Source organism: Macaca fascicularis, chromosome 16 (assembly GCF_037993035.2).
Source record: "Macaca fascicularis isolate 582-1 chromosome 16, T2T-MFA8v1.1".
Taxonomy (NCBI): Eukaryota; Metazoa; Chordata; class Mammalia; order Primates; family Cercopithecidae; genus Macaca; species Macaca fascicularis.
Window position 1 is genome coordinate 83,325,266 of NC_088390.1, and position 18,171 is coordinate 83,343,436.

General features: G+C 52.8%; 1 protein-coding gene across 7 annotated transcripts in view; it reads left to right on the forward strand.

The window, feature by feature from the left end:
- The window catches only part of MGAT5B (alpha-1,6-mannosylglycoprotein 6-beta-N-acetylglucosaminyltransferase B), a 77,548-nt gene that overhangs the window by 21,826 nt on the left and 37,551 nt on the right, over window positions 1-18,171 (forward strand). For all 7 annotated transcript variants that reach the window (XR_012426213.1, XM_005585090.5, XM_065532046.2 and 4 more), the window contains 5 exons: window positions 9,665-9,780; window positions 10,397-10,470; window positions 11,343-11,513; window positions 12,258-12,422; window positions 13,097-13,266. Coding sequence is in view for 6 of the 7 variants with exons in the window: in XM_005585090.5 (XP_005585147.1) it covers window positions 9,665-9,780; window positions 10,397-10,470; window positions 11,343-11,513; window positions 12,258-12,422; window positions 13,097-13,266 (696 nt within the window). In the remaining variant the exon portion in view is untranslated. The remainder of the gene's footprint in view (window positions 1-9,664; window positions 9,781-10,396; window positions 10,471-11,342; window positions 11,514-12,257; window positions 12,423-13,096; window positions 13,267-18,171) is intronic.

Sequence of the window (18,171 nt, forward strand, 5' to 3'; positions counted from 1 at the left end):
TTCCTTGCTTCCTTCCTTCCTTCCTTGCTTCCTTCCTTCCTTTGGTTCATCTGTTTGGTTCCTCTGTGCCTAGAGCCCAGCACCGAGCAGGCACGTGGTAAATATGTGTGTATGCACGTGGATGATGGGACCTCCTCTGGGGACACCGCTCCTGAGCTCTCCAGCCTCCCCTCTCCCTGACTCTCACAGGCCAGGTCTTCACTGTTCACGTTCATGCTGCTCTGCCGGAAGCCGCTGGTTCAAGCTCACCTGGGTTAACAGCCTTCCTCTCTTAAAATGCGTGTAACGAAGGCATAAAAGAAAAGAAAGGAAAATGTACTATAAGCAGGACCAAAGGGCTCAGGGGCATCTGCACCAGCTGGAGAAAGACTGGGTGCACTTGGTGGTGGGAGTAAGGCCCAGTGGATTGTCCCCTGTCCCCCCTGCCGGGGTAGATAGAATTCAAGGTTCGTACCCTGGTCATGGATTCTACAGGGTTAGGGTGGTTGTTGCCTGGGAAACTCCTTCTGCCAGAGCAGCCTGAGCCTCGCCTCCTGCAGGGCCTTTTGCTCAGTTTTGGCCTTGATCCTGATGTCCTGCCCCCACCCTGTGCATGGACCCCTTCCAGGTGAAATGGTGCATTCCTGCCTGTCTCAGAGCCCCCCTGTTGGCACCACCTTCCTGGGGTGTAAGAGGTGGAAAATGGATTTTCTTCTGGCAACCCAGCGTGTCTCAGGGCAGCCTTTTCCGATTGATTGAAGACAGTGTTCCATTTGTGGCTCTAGGCTGCTTCCTTTGCTGAAGACCAAGGCCTGGAGGCCCCTTGTAAGCTTGTAGGCGCTGCAGTTGTGTCCAGGCATTCATTAGGGCCACCTGGCTCCCTGTTCTCCACCAGGAATGTTGTCTCCAGCTGTCCCTCTCCAGCCATGTTGCCTGTTCAGCAGCCTTCTGTGCTGGGCGGGGTGAGCTTTGGGGCTAGGCTGCCTGGTTGGACTGATTTTCTCATTTAATAACTGTGCGACCCTAAGCAAGTCACTCAGCCTTGCTGTGCCTTGGTTTCCTTCCTGATCTGTCCGATGGGGGCATTAAGAGGGACCAGGATGTTGTCATGGGCATTAGACAAGATCAGAGTATAGAAAGAGCTGGACAAGTGAGTGCTCAATACCTGTTGGCTATGTAACTGTCATTATCGTTAGTGGAACGGTTTTCTCGTGTCCTCCTAAAAGTCTAAAAGAAGTCTTGCCTCCCTGGGCGGCCTTATGATGTCCATAGAAAAGATTTTAGGCTGGGCACGGTGGCTCATGCCTGTAATCCCAGCACTTTGGGAGGCCGAGGCAGGTGGATCATGAGGTCAGGAGTTCAAGACCAGCCTGGCCAAGAAGGTGAAACCCCATCTCTACTAAAAATACAAAAATTAGTTGGGCACAGTGGTGGGCACCTATAATCCCAGCTACTCAGGAGGCTGAGACAGGGAATTCCTTGAACCGGGGAGGTGGAGATTGCAGTCAGCTGATATTGTGATAGTGCACTCCAGCCTGGGCGACAGAGTGAGACTCTGTCTCAAAAAAAAAAAAAAAAAAAGATTTTAAATGGCATTGGTTTCCTAGGGCTGCTGTAACAAAGAAGCACAAACTGATTGTATTAAACCACCTGTCCCTAACACCCTGGCATAGACTGGTACTGTTCCATGGCCTGTTAGGAACCTGGCTGCACAGCAGGAAGTGGGCAGCAGGCAAGCAAGTGAGGCTTCATCCATATTTACAGCCGCTCCTCATCACTCCCATTACCGCTTGAGCTCCGCCTCCTGTCAGATCAGCGGTGAGATTAGATTCTCATAGGCTTGAAAACCCTATTGTGAACCATCCATGTGAGGGATCTAGGTTGCCTGCTTCTGATGAAAATCTAATGCCTGATTATCTGTCATAGTCTCCCATCACCCCCAAATGGGACCATCTAGTTGCAGGAAAATGAGCTCAGGGTTCCCACTGATTCTACATGGTGGTGAGTTGTATAATTATTTCATAATAATAGAAATAAAATGCACAATCAATGTAATGCACTTGAATCATCCTGAAACCACCCCCACTGCCCCTCTCCCTGGGTCTATGGAAAAATTGTCTTCTAAGAAACTGGTCCTGGGTACTAAAAATGTTGGAGACCACTGGATTAAACAATAAAAATTGATTGTCTCACTGCTCTGGAGGCCGGAAGTCTGAGATCAAGGCGTCAGCAGGCAGTGCTAGGGAAGGATCTGTTCCAGGCCCTGCTCCTGGCTTCTGGTTGTTCCTTGACTGATGGGAGCACAATTCGAGTCTTCACATGGTGTTCTCTCTGTATGTGAGTTTCAGACCAAATTTCCCCTTTTGATAAAAACACCAGTCATATTGGTCACTCCAATATGACCTCATATAATCACTCATTACATCTGCAGTGACCCTGTTTTCAAGTAAAGTCACATTCTTACCTATTGGGGGATAGGGCTGCAACATATGAATTTGAAGGAGGGGGGAACATCGTTTAACCCAGTGCAAAAATTGTATTTTATAATATATGAAAATCACATATTAAAATGTTTTTTTTGATCTACAAGGTTTTTTTTGCCCCCCCGATTTTTAAAAAAATTCAAACATTTCGAGGGTCCCTAAAATCAACGTGGGCCCTGGCCTGTACCTCCTGGCCCTGGTGTAGAAGTCAGTGCTTGTGCTGCCTACCCCATGGTGACAACACCAAGGCCCTGGGTTCCCCACACGGTGACAACACCAAGGCCCTGGGTTCCCCACACGGTGACAACACCAAGGCCCTGGGTTCCCCACACGGTGACAACACCAAGGCCCTGGGTTCCCCACACGGTGACAACACCAAGGCCCTGGGTTCCCCACACGGTGACAACACCAAGGCCCTGGGTTCCCTACACGGTGACAACACCAAGTCCCTGGGTTCCCCAGACCACATTGGCTGAAGGCCATTGGCCACCGTCCTCCCAGTCCAGCCCCTCTTTTTCTTTTCCAACCAGGCATTTCCCAGGCCATAGATCTGTTGTGGTTTGAGGCTTTATGACATCTACTTTTGTTGTCACTTTTAGAAAAACCTCTCAGGGAGAGAAGCCTCATCGTGTATGATTTGAAAATAGAAAGGGCTGTGCAAATGCTAAGTCCAGTATAATAATAGTGATGCCAAGTAATTCTGTTTTGAACAAGTTGAACTTGTTAAATCAGACAGATGCCATCTGCACTATTTAAAGCCTGTGCTGGCGATAGGTTTTACGCAGACACGCTTGTTGTAGGAAAATTGCTGAATCCCCCAGAAAGTAAAGTGCTTTGCTTTGTATTTGGGCGTATGATGCTTCCTCTCAGGAATGGGATGGCTGCTGTCCCTGGGGAGCAAAAGCATATCAAGCATGTATTGAGCATCTCCTGTATGCTGAGTACTTTACATTTGGCCTCACAGCTAATCCTCACAATAACTCTGTTACTCAGATTTCACAGGAGTTAAAGCCTGAGTTCAGAGAGGTTAGGTAACTTGCCTAAGGCCACACAAATGTGAAATGCAGCAAGGATTTGAACCCAGGACCTCTGACTTCCGGGGTTTCACTCTTTCCAATACATCTCTGGATAATGTGGAGAGTCACTGACCCAGGGCTTGAAACTCAAGGGCATCCCTTGATTTCTTTCTTTCCTATGAGAGCGGCAGGTGAATTAAAGCTTGGCCTTCAGCAATAGGGACATGGTTGGCAAAAAGAACTTCCTGACAGTAGGAGCATCCAGGAGAACCTAGGCTCTCTCTCTCTCTTTTTTTTTTTATTTTAACAAAGTCTTGTTCTGTCACCCAGGCTGGTGTGCAGCGGTGCGATCACAGCTCGCTGCAGCCTTGACCTCATGGGCTTAAACGATCCTCCTGCCTCAATCTGAGTAGCTGGGACCACAGGCGCACACCACCATGCCCAGCTAATTTTTAAAATTATTTATAGAGATAGTGTATCACTCTGTTGCTCAGGCTGGTCTCGAACTCCTGGGTTCAAGTGATCCTCCTGCCTTGCCCTGCCAAAGTACTGGGACTACAGGCGTGAGCCTCTGGGCCTGGGCCTGGACTCTCTTTTGTGATGGATTAAAAACCATTTCCCCTCAATTCTGCAGATGGTGATTATCGTAGTTTCCTAGGGTTGCCATAAAAAATGACCACAAACCAGATGCCTTAAACCAACAGAAATTTACTCTTTCCCAGTTCTGGAGACAGAAGTCTGAAATTAGGGTGTCGGCAGGGCTGTATTCCTTCCAAAGCTCAAGGGGAGACCCCTTCCTGCCCCTTCCTGGCTGCTCCTGGTGGACGCTGGCAGTGCCTGGCCTTCTTTGTCCTGCAGATGCATCACTCCACTCTCTGCCTCCTTCGTCACATGGCCTTCTCCCCTGGGTGTCTGCACGTGGCCTTCTTAGAAAGACCCCAGTCATTGGACTTAGGGCCAGCCTGATCCGATATGAACTCACCTGAACTAATTACATCTGCAAAGACCCTATTCCCCAGTAAGACCTCTTGCTTGCTTGCTTGCTTGCTTGCTTTTTTTTTTTTTTTTTTTTTTTTTTGAGACGGAGTCTCGCTCTGTCGCCCAGGCTGGAGTGCAGTGGCGCCATCTGGGCTCACTGCAAGCTCCGCCTCCGGGTTCACACCATTCTCCTGTCTCAGCCTCCCGAGTAGCTGGGACCACAGGCACCCGCCACCTCACCCGGCTAGTTTTTTGTATTTTTTAGTAGAGACGGGGTTTCACCGTGTTAGCCAGGATGGTCTCGATCTCCTGACCTCGTGATCTGCCCGTCTCAGCCTCCCAAAGTGCTGGGATTACAGGCTTGAGCCATCGCGCTCGGCCAAGTACACTAATATTAAAGGTAGAACTTGATGGAGTTTTACATATAGACAGATACTGAGATTAGGTTACATAGAATATTTCTAGTACACAATATTTCCTGTGTTCCTTCAACGGAAGTCATTCTTAGCCCCTAAACCTAATTTCTACCCTGGCTTCTATCAGCATTACTTTTGCCTGTTCTTGAACATCATATAAATGGAGTCACAGAGTACGTTATCTTTTTTATTTTATTATTTTTTTTTAGACAAAGTCTTGCTCTGTCACCAGGCTGGAGTGCAGTGACACGATCTCGGCTCACTGCAACCTCCGCCTCCTGGGTTCAAGTGATTCTCCTGCCTCAGCCTCTTGAGTAGCTGGGATTACAGGGACACACCATCACACCCGGCTAATTTTTTGTTTTTGTATTTTTAGTAGAGACGGGGTTTCACCATGTTGGCCAGGCTGGTCTCAAACTCCTGACCTCAGGTGATCTGCCTGCCTCGGCCTCCGAGTGGGATTACAGGCGTGAGCCACTGTGCCCAGCCCATAATCTTTTTTATTTGGCTTATCATGCTCAGCATTGTGACTCTGAGATTCATCTATGTCATTGCACATAGCAGTAACTTCATTTTTACAAAAATTTTTTTATGTCCATAGGTTATTGGGGAACAGGTGGTATTTGGTTACATGAGTAAGTTCTTTAGTGATGATTTGTGAGATTTTGGTGCACCCATCACCTGAGCAGTATACACTGCACACTATGTGTAGTCTTTTATCCCTCACATAAGGCCACATTCTGAAGTTCCAGCTGGGCATGAATTTTGGAGACACTCTTCAGCCTACAGTGATGGAGCCCTGAGCACGGGGCCCACACTGGGCAGTGCCCGGCTCCACACAGGAAAACGGAGTCTCTGTCCTCGAGGACTCAGGACTCCGTTCGGGGTTTCAGGCTGGCCACTCACAACCACACCACAGCGGGGCAGGAGATTCACAAAGTGATCTGGCTCTTGCAGCACAGATGGAGAGGAGCCTTGCTCCAAGGAGAGGTGCCTCCAGGAGGGGCTGAAATGGGTTGAGGTCCGTTCCAAAGTCTCTAGTTGACCTGGCAGGACCCCCGGCTTGTCTTGACATAGGTTGTTTGTGCCCTGGGGTCTCTGGTTAGAAGGTAGGACAGGCGCCCAGTTTTTCTCCACCTTACGTGCCTCCTGTCATGATGGGAGCCCTAGAGCCCGGCCTTAGCTGCCCTTGCTGGTCTCCAACCCTGACCCTGCAACAGTGGAGGTTTCCCTGCCTCTGCACTCTGTCCTTGAAATATTCATTCCAGGCCGGGTATGGTGGCTCACACCTGTAATCCCAGCACTTTCAGAGAACGAAGCGGGAGGATCACTTGAGCCCAGGAGTTGGAGAACGGCCTGGGCAACATATTTTCTACAGAAAATTTTTTAAAAAATTAGCTGGACGTGGTGGCTCATCCATATGGTCCCAACAATTTGGGAAACTGACTTTGGATGATCGCTTGAGCCCGGGAGGTTGAGGCTGCAGGTGATCTCGCCACTGCGCTCCAGCTTCTGTCCAGGGTGGCAGAGTGAGAGCCCTTCTCTCTGCCTCTCTCTCTCTGTATATAAAAAAATATTCATTCCTGTCAAAGGAGCGTCCATCCTGCCCCTGTAGGTCAGCATGGAAAGCAGCTCCACGATCTTCATCTGGACTGATTTCAGAGCCCAGCAGACATCAAATCAGCATGTTTCTTCTTGGGGTGAACCCAGGCATTCTCGGTGGGAGCACATCACTGCCCAAAGGGCGAACACTGGTTCTTGAAACAAGCATAGTAGCGGTAAGAACGTGTAAGAAATTTCCTAGATGGGCCATAATGAGAAAAGGTTGATGTGTCCTGGTCTAACCCAAGTCCCTGTGGCTGCTGCTTCAGCCACATCAATATCAGTGCTGATCACGAATGCAAACAGTGCCGATGTCGCACAGGTGCCGCTGGCCACGCACTTCACAGCTCTCTCTTCATTCAGGCCTCACGATGGTAGCTGCCCTTATTTCTTAAAAGACGAGACTGGTGAACACAGAGAGGCTCAGTGACCTGCCCAGGGTCACACAGCTCATAGGGGGCTGAGCTTCTCTCGTCTCCTTGTGTGGTACTGGTAATGGTAATGAACCTTGATGCGTTTTGGACAGATGAAAAATACTCCTACTTCCTTCTGCCTGAAGACTTTTTGAGCAAACGAAGCAGGTGGCTTTTAAGTCTCTTCTCTTTCTTCTTTGCAATCTCACAGAAGACTGTCGTGCATTCAACTTTGTGCTCCAAAAAGCCATGTCCAAGCCCTGGTCCCCAGGACCTGTGACTGTAACCTTATTTGGATATAAGGTCTTTGCAGATGTAGTCAAATTAAGAGGAGGTGCTACTGGATTTGGATGGGCCCCGGTTCCATGGCTGGTGTTCTTATAAAGAGAGGAAGGTGGACACAGACACACACAGGGGAGAAGGCCGTGTGAAGGCGGAGGTGGAGGTCGGGGTGAAGTAGCCACAGGCTGAGGAACACTGAGGACTGCTGCTACCTCCGGAAGTTGGGAGGGAGGCCTGGGGGAGACTCCTGCAGAGTCGGAAGGCACTGGCCGTGCTGCCGCCTTGCTGTCTGCCTTCCAACCTCCAGAGCTGCCAGAGGAGAAATGGGTGTGGTTTTAAGCCACCTGGTTTGTGGAGATTATTTCAGTTGCCTAAGGAAACTAACACAAAAGTGGTGGCATTTTTTATTTTAAGAGTTTTATGTTTGTTTGTTTTTGTCAAAATTTGCCTTGGGCACTGAACTAAAGAGTGAGAGGACAGACTGGATTGTGTGTACGTGTGTACATGCGTGTGTGCAAGAGTGTGCGTCTGTGTGTGCATGTGTGTGCGTGTGTCCATGTGTGCGTGGGTGCGTGTGTGCATGTGTCTTTGCGCATGTGTGCATGTGTCTACTGGGGTGTGTATATGTGTGCACGTGTGTGCGTGCATGTGTGTGTATGTGTGTGCATGCATGTGTGCACGTGTGTGCACGCATGTGTGCGTGCATGTGTGCACGCATGTGTGTGTGTGCATGTGTGAGTGCCTTGTGCATGTGTGTGTGCATGTGTGAGTGTGTGCGTGTGTGCATATGTGTGTTGTGTATGCATGTGTGTAATAAGGGGCTCATTCCCCATTCCTGTCTTCTGCCTTTTGTCCCCTCCACTTCTGTGTCTGCTTTGCCCCTACCTGTCATCCTGACTAGTCCTCTGACGTGTATGGGGCTACTGCCCTTTCTTTCTTTAGGAAAGGTGGAGGTGGGAGAGGAGGATGGCTGCAGAGGGCGGGTGGCCATTGAGGGTTTCTGTTATGCCTTCTCTAGTGGGCAGCTCACCAGGCTCAGAAGATGAGGAGAGGTGGGGTTTGCAGACCCGAGCGGAGCCCAGGTTGGAAAAATCCTTCATTGAATTCCTGTTATGTGCAACCATAAAGACCAGTACCTTGTATAGGGATAAACGGAGCTTAAACAGGGCCGGCAAAGCCACGGGGTGAGGTGAGAATCAAAGGAAACCGAATTAATATGTTTAAAAAAAGGCAAGCAGCTTCCTGGAAAAAGACCCCCAGGGCTATCTTTGTGTGAGAAGATCTGCCAGCCGAGGGGAATCCATCTCAATAGAAGTTTGCAATGAGATAAGTACCACATATGACGGCTAATAAATGTCCCTGAGAGCTGAGTAGTAATCAACACAGGAAATAAATTCTCCAAAAATAGAAGCAACACTGGTATCGATGGTGAGGTGGAGGGCTGTGGTGGTGGCAGTCACCTCCTTTAAGATCCTGGGAAGGATTTGTTCTCAGGAAGCCAGTGATAATTTACCGGAGTTTTAATACCTGGCAAGTTCCCAGGCTTCTGTGGGTGGAATTCATTTTGGCACAATACGGCCTCTTGGGAGGAAATAGAGAGACAGACTGGGAGAGGCCTGGCTGTGCCTGGGAAAAGGCCTCTGTCACTTGTGTGGTCCCTGGACAGAACCTAGCCAGGCTCCTGAATGGAATTCCTCTGCTTGTTTCAGCCCCATGTGTTGCCCTTCAGCACACATGCAGTAATGCACAGGCATGCCTGCCACGTGCAGATAGGGTCACATGTGCAGATAGGGTCACATGTGCATTCGTGGGCACACGTGCAGTTGTGGGCACACATGCAAATGTGATCACATGTGCAGTTGTGGGTATGTGTGCAGTTATGGGTATGTGTGCAGTTGTGGGTATGTGTGCAGTTGTGGGCACACGTGCTGTTGTGGGCACATGTGCATATGTGGGGACATGCGCAGATGTGGGGACATGCGCAGATGTGGGCACATGTGCATATGTGGGGACATGCGCAGATGTGGGGACGTGTGCAGATGTGGGGACATGCGCAGATGTGGGGACATGTGCAGATGTGGCACCTGTACAGTTGTGGGCACATGAAGATATGTTCCCTGACTGCTCAGGGAAGGTGGATGTGAGGCCTGGGGCCGAGGGGCGGGGATGTCCAGTAGTAAGGGCCTCTCTGCAGATATGATAACACATGCAGTTGTGGGCACATGTGCAGTTGTGGGCACACATGAAGTCATGACCAACATGTGCAGATATGGGCTTTCCTAGATGTCTGTAACGTGTGTACTGACTGGGGTAGGCTGCCAGCTCCATCTTCTCACCCGATCCACTCCCCACCATTTGGTCTGCTTGGGGTTAGGGTTTGGGAGCCTGGGGCGTTGCAGAGCCTGCCAGCTTTGCCCGTGGGCCTACTGGCAGGGCCCTCCTGGGAAGGTCATCTTGGCCGGTTCTGTGGCTCACCTCCGACTTCTCCCACTTAGGATGCCCCCTGGGGCCGGCCTCATGGAGCGGATCCAGGCTATTGCCCAGAACGTCTCCGACATCGCTGTGAAGGTGGACCAGATCCTGCGCCACAGCCTGCTCCTGCACAGCAAGGGTGGGTGCCAGGGGGCGGGGGTGCCCTCTACCCCAGGGAGCCAATGAACTGGGTGCTGGGCGGGCCCTGGAAGGGTGGGACACCTGAGGTGTGGCTGATTTCTCTTCACAGCAGCTCTCCTGGGTCTTCGGGGCCCCAGTTTAGGCTTTCAGGAGGAGGACTGGGGGTTCACTCCCCCCGACGAGGACAGAGAGGATCCCTGGAATCCCAGCCTCTGGGGTCCACAGTTCCAGAAGTGAGGCCACCTGGGGAAGGGTCCCCGGGCGGCCCCCTCCAGTCCCTGTGATGTGAGGAGCAGCGAGCTGGGGGCTGCAAACCTCATTTCTGCCTCCTCAGAAAACACTGGGTATGCTTTCGGTGGGTGCATGAGGTCTGCCCATCCAGGCGGCTGCTGGGTAGCTGTTCGCACCAGCTCCTCACTGCTCCTGAACCTCCTGAGGAGGCTGCAGGCAGCCCAGGCCCAGGATGACCTTGTGCGTGGGTTGTGCTGCTGGTGAGCTTTAAGGTGGGAAAGTCTGCCAGCAGTTTGTGTGGGAAGCTGCCTCCTGCACCCAGGCCTCCCTCCCTGGGCTCCTCCTTGGACCCAGGCCTTCAGCAAGGTGACCTCTCCCTACAGTGTCAGAAGGCCGGCGGGACCAGTGTGAGGCGCCCAGTGACCCCAAGTTCCCTGACTGCTCAGGGAAGGTGGAGGTGAGGCCTGGGGCTGGGGGCGGGGATGTCCACTAGCTAGGGCCTCTCTGTCCAGCCCCGCCCCTAACCTAGGCACAAGCTGGCAGAGGCCAACCTCAAGGAAACGGCTTCTCTGCTCAGTGCATCCACCCCACCCATCAACCCAAATCCCCCAGGAGGAGTCGCCCTCAGGTGTCGGTGCTTTCTCACAGCAAATGATTAAATCTCCGAGTGTCACCGCCAGCAGCCAGAGTCCCCCAGAGACTCAGAGGAGTGGCCCTGGACACCCTGTCCCCGCTCTTCCTGGCCCAGCCAAGAGCTGGACACAGAGTCTTCCTGCCCCATCTCTGGGGCCACCGCTGGCTGCGTGAAGTCTCCCCTGTAGGAGCTGTCCACAGCCATGAAGCCAGCGCCCCGCTGGTTCTGAATGCCCTAAGGGGTGGGCAGTGGAGCCGCAGACCCCTTCCTCGGTGACCATCTGGGATCACTGCAGGTGGATCCTGCCTGGGCTCCAGCCCTGGCCACCTTGGAGGCTGCTGCCTGACCTTGGCCTCTAGCCCAATAGTGCTCTGGTAGTGGGGAGACAGGGACCAAAGGGAGAGTGAGACAGCCAGGACTTCTGGCTCTTTGCCCCAGACCTTTGAGCCAGCATTCTCTCCCAGTCCCTCCTCTTTCCAGACATGAGGGCTGGTGAACCTGCCCCTGCCATCTCTGGGGTCCTTCGGGCAGGTCCTTGTTCAGTCTCTTCTCTGCCCTGTCCCCTGTTGTATCAGTAGGGTGGGCCGCATGGGCCCCATCCTTGACCTCAGGGCCCCTGGGGTGCATGTGCAGGGGAGCCCCCGAGGGTTGGTGGGGCTGGCGCAGCCCCCTGCCCAGCCTGGCCCTCTCTGCAGTGGATGCGTGCCCGCTGGACCTCCGACCCCTGCTACGCCTTCTTCGGGGTGGATGGCACCGAATGCTCCTTCCTCATCTACCTCAGTGAGGTCGAGTGGTTCTGCCCCCCGCTGCCCTGGAGGAACCAGACGGCTGCCCAGAGGGCACCCAAGCCCCTCCCCAAAGTCCAGGTGGGCCTGGGAGGTGGGTGGGCTGGTGAGGGGCCGGCATGGCTGGACATCCTCAGGGACAGTGGGCAGAAACCTCTGCCCTGGGGGAATGAGACTGAGCGGCTGTGCCAGGTGTGCGGGCGAGTCCCAGCCCACCCTGCCGGGCAGACAGGAGGCCAGCCTGCCAGGGTCTGTCTGCCTTCTTTGAGATGCCACCAAGCTGGGCCTCTTTGCAGAGCAGGTGGGGGCCTGGAGGTGCCCCCTTAATGGACTAGAATAGTAGTAATAGCAGCTGTCACTTATTGAGGGCTTTCTGTGTCCAGACGCTTTATTTGCACTTAAAGTTCCCAGCCATCCTCGTGCAATCATATTTGACAGACGATGCATCTGAGGTTTACCGTTGAATTAATGGGCTTGAGGCGCACAGTTGCTGTGGTGGCCACATCTGTCCCCTGCCATCAGAGTTCTGGCTGTGATCACCGCCCACTGCCTCCCTGCTGTGGCTGGGATCCCAGGAACTGCTGTGGTTGGCTACCTCCCTGGAAGGGCTGGGTGCCGGTGGTTAGAGCTGGGCTGGGGAGAGTGTGTTGATGGGGAGGGCAGGACTCCCTAGTTTTGGGGCTGATGAACCCTTTACAAAGTGTGGGAGAAGCTGGAGCAGGCCCTAGCCTCATGGGAGGGTGCCAGCCCCTGTCCCCAGGCCAGCAGGAATGATGGTGGCTACAGGTCGAGGGGCAGAGAGAACTGAGGTCTGGACCCCTCCAGGCAGTTTTCCGAAGCAACCTGTCTCACCTCCTGGACCTGATGGGCAGCGGGAAGGAGTCCCTGATCTTCATGAAGAAGCGGACCAAGAGGCTCACAGCCCAGTGGGCGCTGGCTGCCCAGCGCCTGGCGCAGAAGCTGGGGGCCACCCGGAGGGACCAGAAGCAGGTGAGTGGCCCCTGCCCCCTCATGTGCAGGAGTTGAGAAAGCTCAGGGCCCCCACTTCCAAGTGGGCATGGAATAGGTCTTCAAACAAGCTGTAGTGGGCTTCTGAATTTGATCAGAGGGAGCGAGGGGTGGAAATGGCAGAGTCAGGATAGAAGTCTGTGGTGGTGGCCCCTGGCCCTTTTCAAGGTTGGGACCGAATGACAAGCCCCCAAGGGGTCCTGCATTCTGTGTACATCTGGTTCATGTCAGGCAGAAAAGTCATGGTATTGGCCTGGAAATTTGGGAATATTCTGGGGAGCTTTGTTAGCTCATCCCTCCCTTCTTCCTTCCCTCCCTCTCTTCCTCCCTCCACCCAGTAGATATTTACATGACTGTCACATTGCCCTTTTATTTCTTTCAGAGCCCTTATCATTTCATGAAATTATCTCTTGTCTGTGTTCACTGTTGTCTACCTCTTCCATCTGGAACATAAGCTCCATGAGGGCAAGCACGCGACTATCTTGTTCACCCGTGTCCCCAGTGCCCGATCTGGTCACTCTGGTGCCAGAAAGCACCTGCTGGGGCCCGGCCTGGAGAGAGTCTGCTGCCAGCTGGTCTCCTGGCAGGTGCCCCTGGGGAGCGGGGCTGAGAGCTGCTGCTCCTCCCTGCTCACCCTCTGTGTTGCACCAACCCAGATCCTGGTCCACATCGGCTTCCTGACGGAGGAGTCCGGGGACGTGTTCAGCCCTCGGGTCCTGAAGGGCGGGCCCCTGGGGGAGATGGTGCAGTGGGCAGACATTCTGGCTGCGCTCTATGTCCTGGGCCATGGCCTGCGGGTCACAGTCTCCCTGAAGGAGTTGCAGAGGTGAGTGCTGGGGAAAGCCACTGGCGTCGAGTGGGGCAGGGAGGGGATGAAGGGGAACCCCTCCCCTCCCTCCCGGGGGCCGTGGGAGCCCCTGCTCCGCCTGCAGGTCCCACGGCCCTGAGGCCCTGAGACCCTGGGAGGCGTCCTGGTGTTCTGCGAGACACCGCCCGCAATTCCCCTCCTTCTGCCTGGTCTCGGGGGATGTAGCCGGGAAGTGTGTTTGCATAGCTCTGTCTGGCCAGGGCCTGGCTCCTTCTCTGGTGTTTCTGCTTGGGGACTGACACGTATTGGCTTGTGGAGTTGAGCCACGTCTGCACGCCAATTGAGCCCCTCTGCCTGCCATTCTGGAAGGCTTGGTTTCTCTTCTGGAACTGGGCTCTTTCTTGGGTCTACTTTAGGGTCTGGAGACCAGTAAGAGGTGGAGGGTGAAGGGAGTGGGCGGGTGGTGCCTATCCCTTATCCAGTGCTGGGCTTTTCAGGGTCCCTCAGATGCTGTGGGAGGTGGAAGGGCAGTGATTAGAGGCTCCCCTGGGTGCTTGAGGATAGGATGGGGTGAGGCTGAGAGTGTGGGGATACCAAGGGGGTAAGAGTGTGTGATTGGGTTTATTTTTAACCACTGTTTCTGTGGGATATAGGAATACAGAAGATTTTTCTCTCTTTATTAATATTTATTATATGATATTTGATGCACACAAAGTCTATTTAAAGTATGTTGTGAAACACAAGAGTCAAATCACCTCCCATGTGTGACCATCCACTTAAGATCATTATGTCACCAACGACTCTGTGTCTGGTGTCCGCTGATCTCTCTGCCTCCTCCCCAGATGAAGCCTTAACTTGAACTTTGTGTATATTATTCCTTTGCTTTTTTTTTTTTTTTTTAAATGGAGTTTCTCTCTTGTCACCCAGGCTGGAGTGCAGTGGCGCAATCTCGGCTCACTGCAACTTCCACCTCCCAGGTTCAAGAGATTCTTCTGCCTCAGCCTCTTGAGTTTGCTGGGATTACAGGCGTGCGCCACCATGCCGGGCTAATTTTTGTATTTTTAATAGAGACGGGGTTTCGCCATGTTGGCCAGGGCTGATCTCCAACTCCTGACCTCAGATGATCCACCTGCTTTGGCCTCCAAAAGTGCTGGAATTATAGGCGTGAGCTACTGCGCCCAGCTTCTGCTATACATATATTTTTAAATCTTATTTATTTTAAAATAGAGATGGGTTTTCGCCATGTTGCCCAGGCTGCTCTCAAACTCCTGGGCTCACGTGATCTGCCTGCCTCAGCCTCCCAAAGTGCTGGGATTACAGGCACGAGCCACGTGCCCGGCCTACTCTGCTATCTAACATAGAACTTATTCCTTCTATCTATCTATATGTTTGTACCCATTAACCAAACCAACCTCTCTTTATCCCCGCTCCTCACCACATTTGATGAGATTATTCCTCAAGGTCTTCCTTAAAGACCCCAGAATTGTTTGCACGTGAATCAACTTTTCTTCATTAGCCCATTAACTTCTACTCAGGTGGTTTTCAAGTGGTTTCCTTGTGTGTCTCCCCAGAGCCTCCCCAGAGCCTCTTGCTGGTCTAATTAGCCCTCTCTCCACTAATGCTGACGCTCTGTAGTGTTGGAGAGCAGAGGATGCTGATGAGGACAGAGCCATGGCAATCTTAGGTCACTAGGGCCCAGCAAAGCACCAATCTTGGGCAGCTCCTTAGTTTCTACACTTCTTCCCTGCAACTCAGAGTTTGCCAGTAACTCAGGAAGAACGTCCGTGACTCTGATCAGAGGGAGGAGTCTGGGCCAGTTGTTTTGAGTAGTGGGAGAAGGAGGCTGGGTCTGGATTGTGTTGCTTAGGAGTCTGCTAAATGACCCAGTGCTTTGAAGGTTTTCATCCCCATCGCCTGAAATTCACAGCGCTGGAGTCATCCTTTTAAGTGAATGCATTCAATGGATAGGCTCAGTAAAGATGAAAAAGTGTCTCCAGAGAGGAACAGCACATGTAAGTGAGGCTATGGGGCAGAAGCAGGTTGATGCCAGAGACTAAAGAGGCAGCTGTGCGCTTGTGGCTGTGTTGAGAAGCACCGTCCAGGTCAAGGGTGGGCTCTAGGGGAGGAAATCCCCACCTTGAAATAGCAGGTCCAGGAGCTTCAAGGAACCCGGCTGGGAGCTGTCCCCAAGTGCTAGTGCTGAACCCACAGAGGGACTCCCAGTGCTGGGAGAGGGAAACAGCACATCCCTCACTCTGGCTCTCGCCCTGGTGACACCTTGTTGTCAGATCCAGCTGTTCGCACTGTGCAGGCCACTTTAGAGCCAAGGTGTGGGGCCCCCTCGCTTGCCTGCACCCACTGCTGCACACTAAACTATGTCCACCCCCGGCTCCCTCTGAACAGAGGGCCTGGAAGAGGCATCGAGGCTGTCTGTGGAACAGAGCGCTGCAGAGGCAGTTAACATTTGCAGATTACGGAAAGAGGTGATTTTTCCCTGGCCTGGAAGCTTCCTACAGGGAAGTCAGAAGGGGCGGGGCTGAGGAGGAGGGAGAAGAGAAGGGACCTCGGTTGGGGGAAGCTAAAAAGGTCTTGAGCAACTTGTGAGTGGCACAGCCAGTGACTGTGGCTGACCATGAGTCAGACCTTCCTCAGCAGAGCAGCTAACAAGGGTCTAGTGGCCCTTGATGCCTGGGTCACCAGAGACCCCAGGACGTAGTGGGAAGAATTCTGGTGAATGGGAAGAATTCTCAAGGAATGAGAAGGTGTCTCCTCTGCATTCATGACAGCCCAATGCCACCCATATCATCTTTCTGTAAGAAAGGCAGATATCTGATGAGTCTCCTTGAGAGGTGGGAATGGAACTCAATTGTTCTGCATCTCAGCCCATGCTGGGTTTCTGCTCTCTCGCCTTACCCTGAGCTCTTACTTTCCCAGAGCTCTGCATCCTCTTCTGGTCTCTCCCCTGGGCCCAGCACTGAGCCTGTGGTCAGGACAGTTGCCAACACCCATCTCAGGGCCAGAGCAGGGACAACGGGGGTGGCTGCACTTGGGAGGCCCTGAAAGTGAGGCCCTGGTAAAAAGTGACAAGATCAGGAAATGCCCTTTACTTTACTATTGATTGTACTTTACTGCCTTGTTCTTTACTATTCATATGCCCTCAGACATGCACACAGAGACCCACATGCACACACACATGTGAACACCCATTCACATGCATGCACACGTGTGTATACACTCATGCAACCTCTGCATGCACCCATGCATACACGTGCATATCCACCAGATGTGTGCACATACATGTATACTCACCCACTCACATGCACACTCATGGACACATACTCATAGCCTCTGCACCCACACGTGCACACCCACACATGCACACCCACTCACACACCTGAATATGCACACACTCCACATACACACGTGCAAATGCACGCTCCTGCATGTGCAGCCATGATACACCTATACAGACACACATGCACAGTCTCTTGCACACACATGCACATCCACAGCCCACAGGAATCAGTGTTTTTTACCAAGCAAGGCTCCATTTCCTCTCAGGCTCTTGCAGATCTGAAGGAGCTCCAGGGAGAGGTTGCCCCATCTCTGGTTTGCAGTTTGTTAAATGGGCAGGACCAGGACTGTGCTTAGATGCCCTGGCCCTTGGTCCCCTGTGGGGTGAATGAACGGTCTTGCTCAGACAGGGCAGAATGGTGTAAACAGCTCAGCTACCTCAGGGGATCTTCTTAGGAAGGTGATTTCTAAATCTGCTACCAAATGCAATTTAAAAACAACTAAAAGAATAAAAATAAAAACCAAACCACCCTCCCCAGGAGAATTCCCCAGTTATGCCTACAAAATTTACAGCATCAGCTGTGGTTGGAATACGTTCAGGGTGGGGGTTCTTAACCCTGGCTGCAGCAAACCACCTGAAGCACTTTAGAAACTTACCAGTGTTTGGGCCCCAGTCTAGGCATCTCTGACTTCATTCATCTGGGGTGGGGGCCCAGGTAACAAGTTTAAGCTCCCAATGATTCTAATGGGCACCAAAGGTTGCAAATTGGAAAAGCTTGAGGCTGTGGCTTTTCTAAGCCCCTCAGCCCAGTACACAGTCTGGGTGGCGGTGGGGCTGGGACATTGTAGAATGCATGGCTTCTTCAAAAGGCCTCGTCTGTGTCCCCAGTGCAGTCCTGGAGGATGGGATTGGGGCCCCAGGCTCAGAGCTCTAGAAGAGATGTAGAAAGAATGGGAGGATTCATCCTGAGTCCTCCTCTGCACTCCTGAGAACACCCAGGATACCCTTGGTTGCTGGAGTGTGGCCTAGTTGGGGGGTCGGGCCACAGAGGCACCCCGTGGAGGTGGCCCAGATGGTGGGGCCTCTGGCATCCTGCCCAGAGCATCAGGTGGGAACCTGCTGGCCTGAAATGCACTTTGTGCCACGCCCTTTCTTGGATGTACTTTCTTCCTTCTTCCTTTGTAAAGTGGGGGCATTGCATTGGTCCCCACAGTTGGCGAGGTCAGTGACAGATGTAAGGCCAGGGTGGAGGTACAGCTGTGAGCTCCCAGGCACATTCCCTGCCGGGGCCTCTCTGATACATAAACGCAGGCCTTTCCTCACAGCGGAGATGTCAGTGCAGCTTGAGATATGGATGAGCCTCCTAGAGCTGCCGTAACAATGGAGCACGCGCTGCAGGGCTCACACAGCAGGAGTGAATGAACTGAATCCTGGCTCTGGAGCATGCTGCAGGTCCAAGAGCAGGGTTTTGGCAGGGCTGGGGCGTCCTGAGGCTGCGAGGGAATCTCTGCCCCAGGCCTCTCTCTGGGCTCCTGGTGGTTTCCTGGTGAGGAACTTGGTGACCCTTGTCCTGCAGCTACATCTCTACAATCATCTCTGCCTTTGCCTGGTGGCCTCCCTGTGAGCGT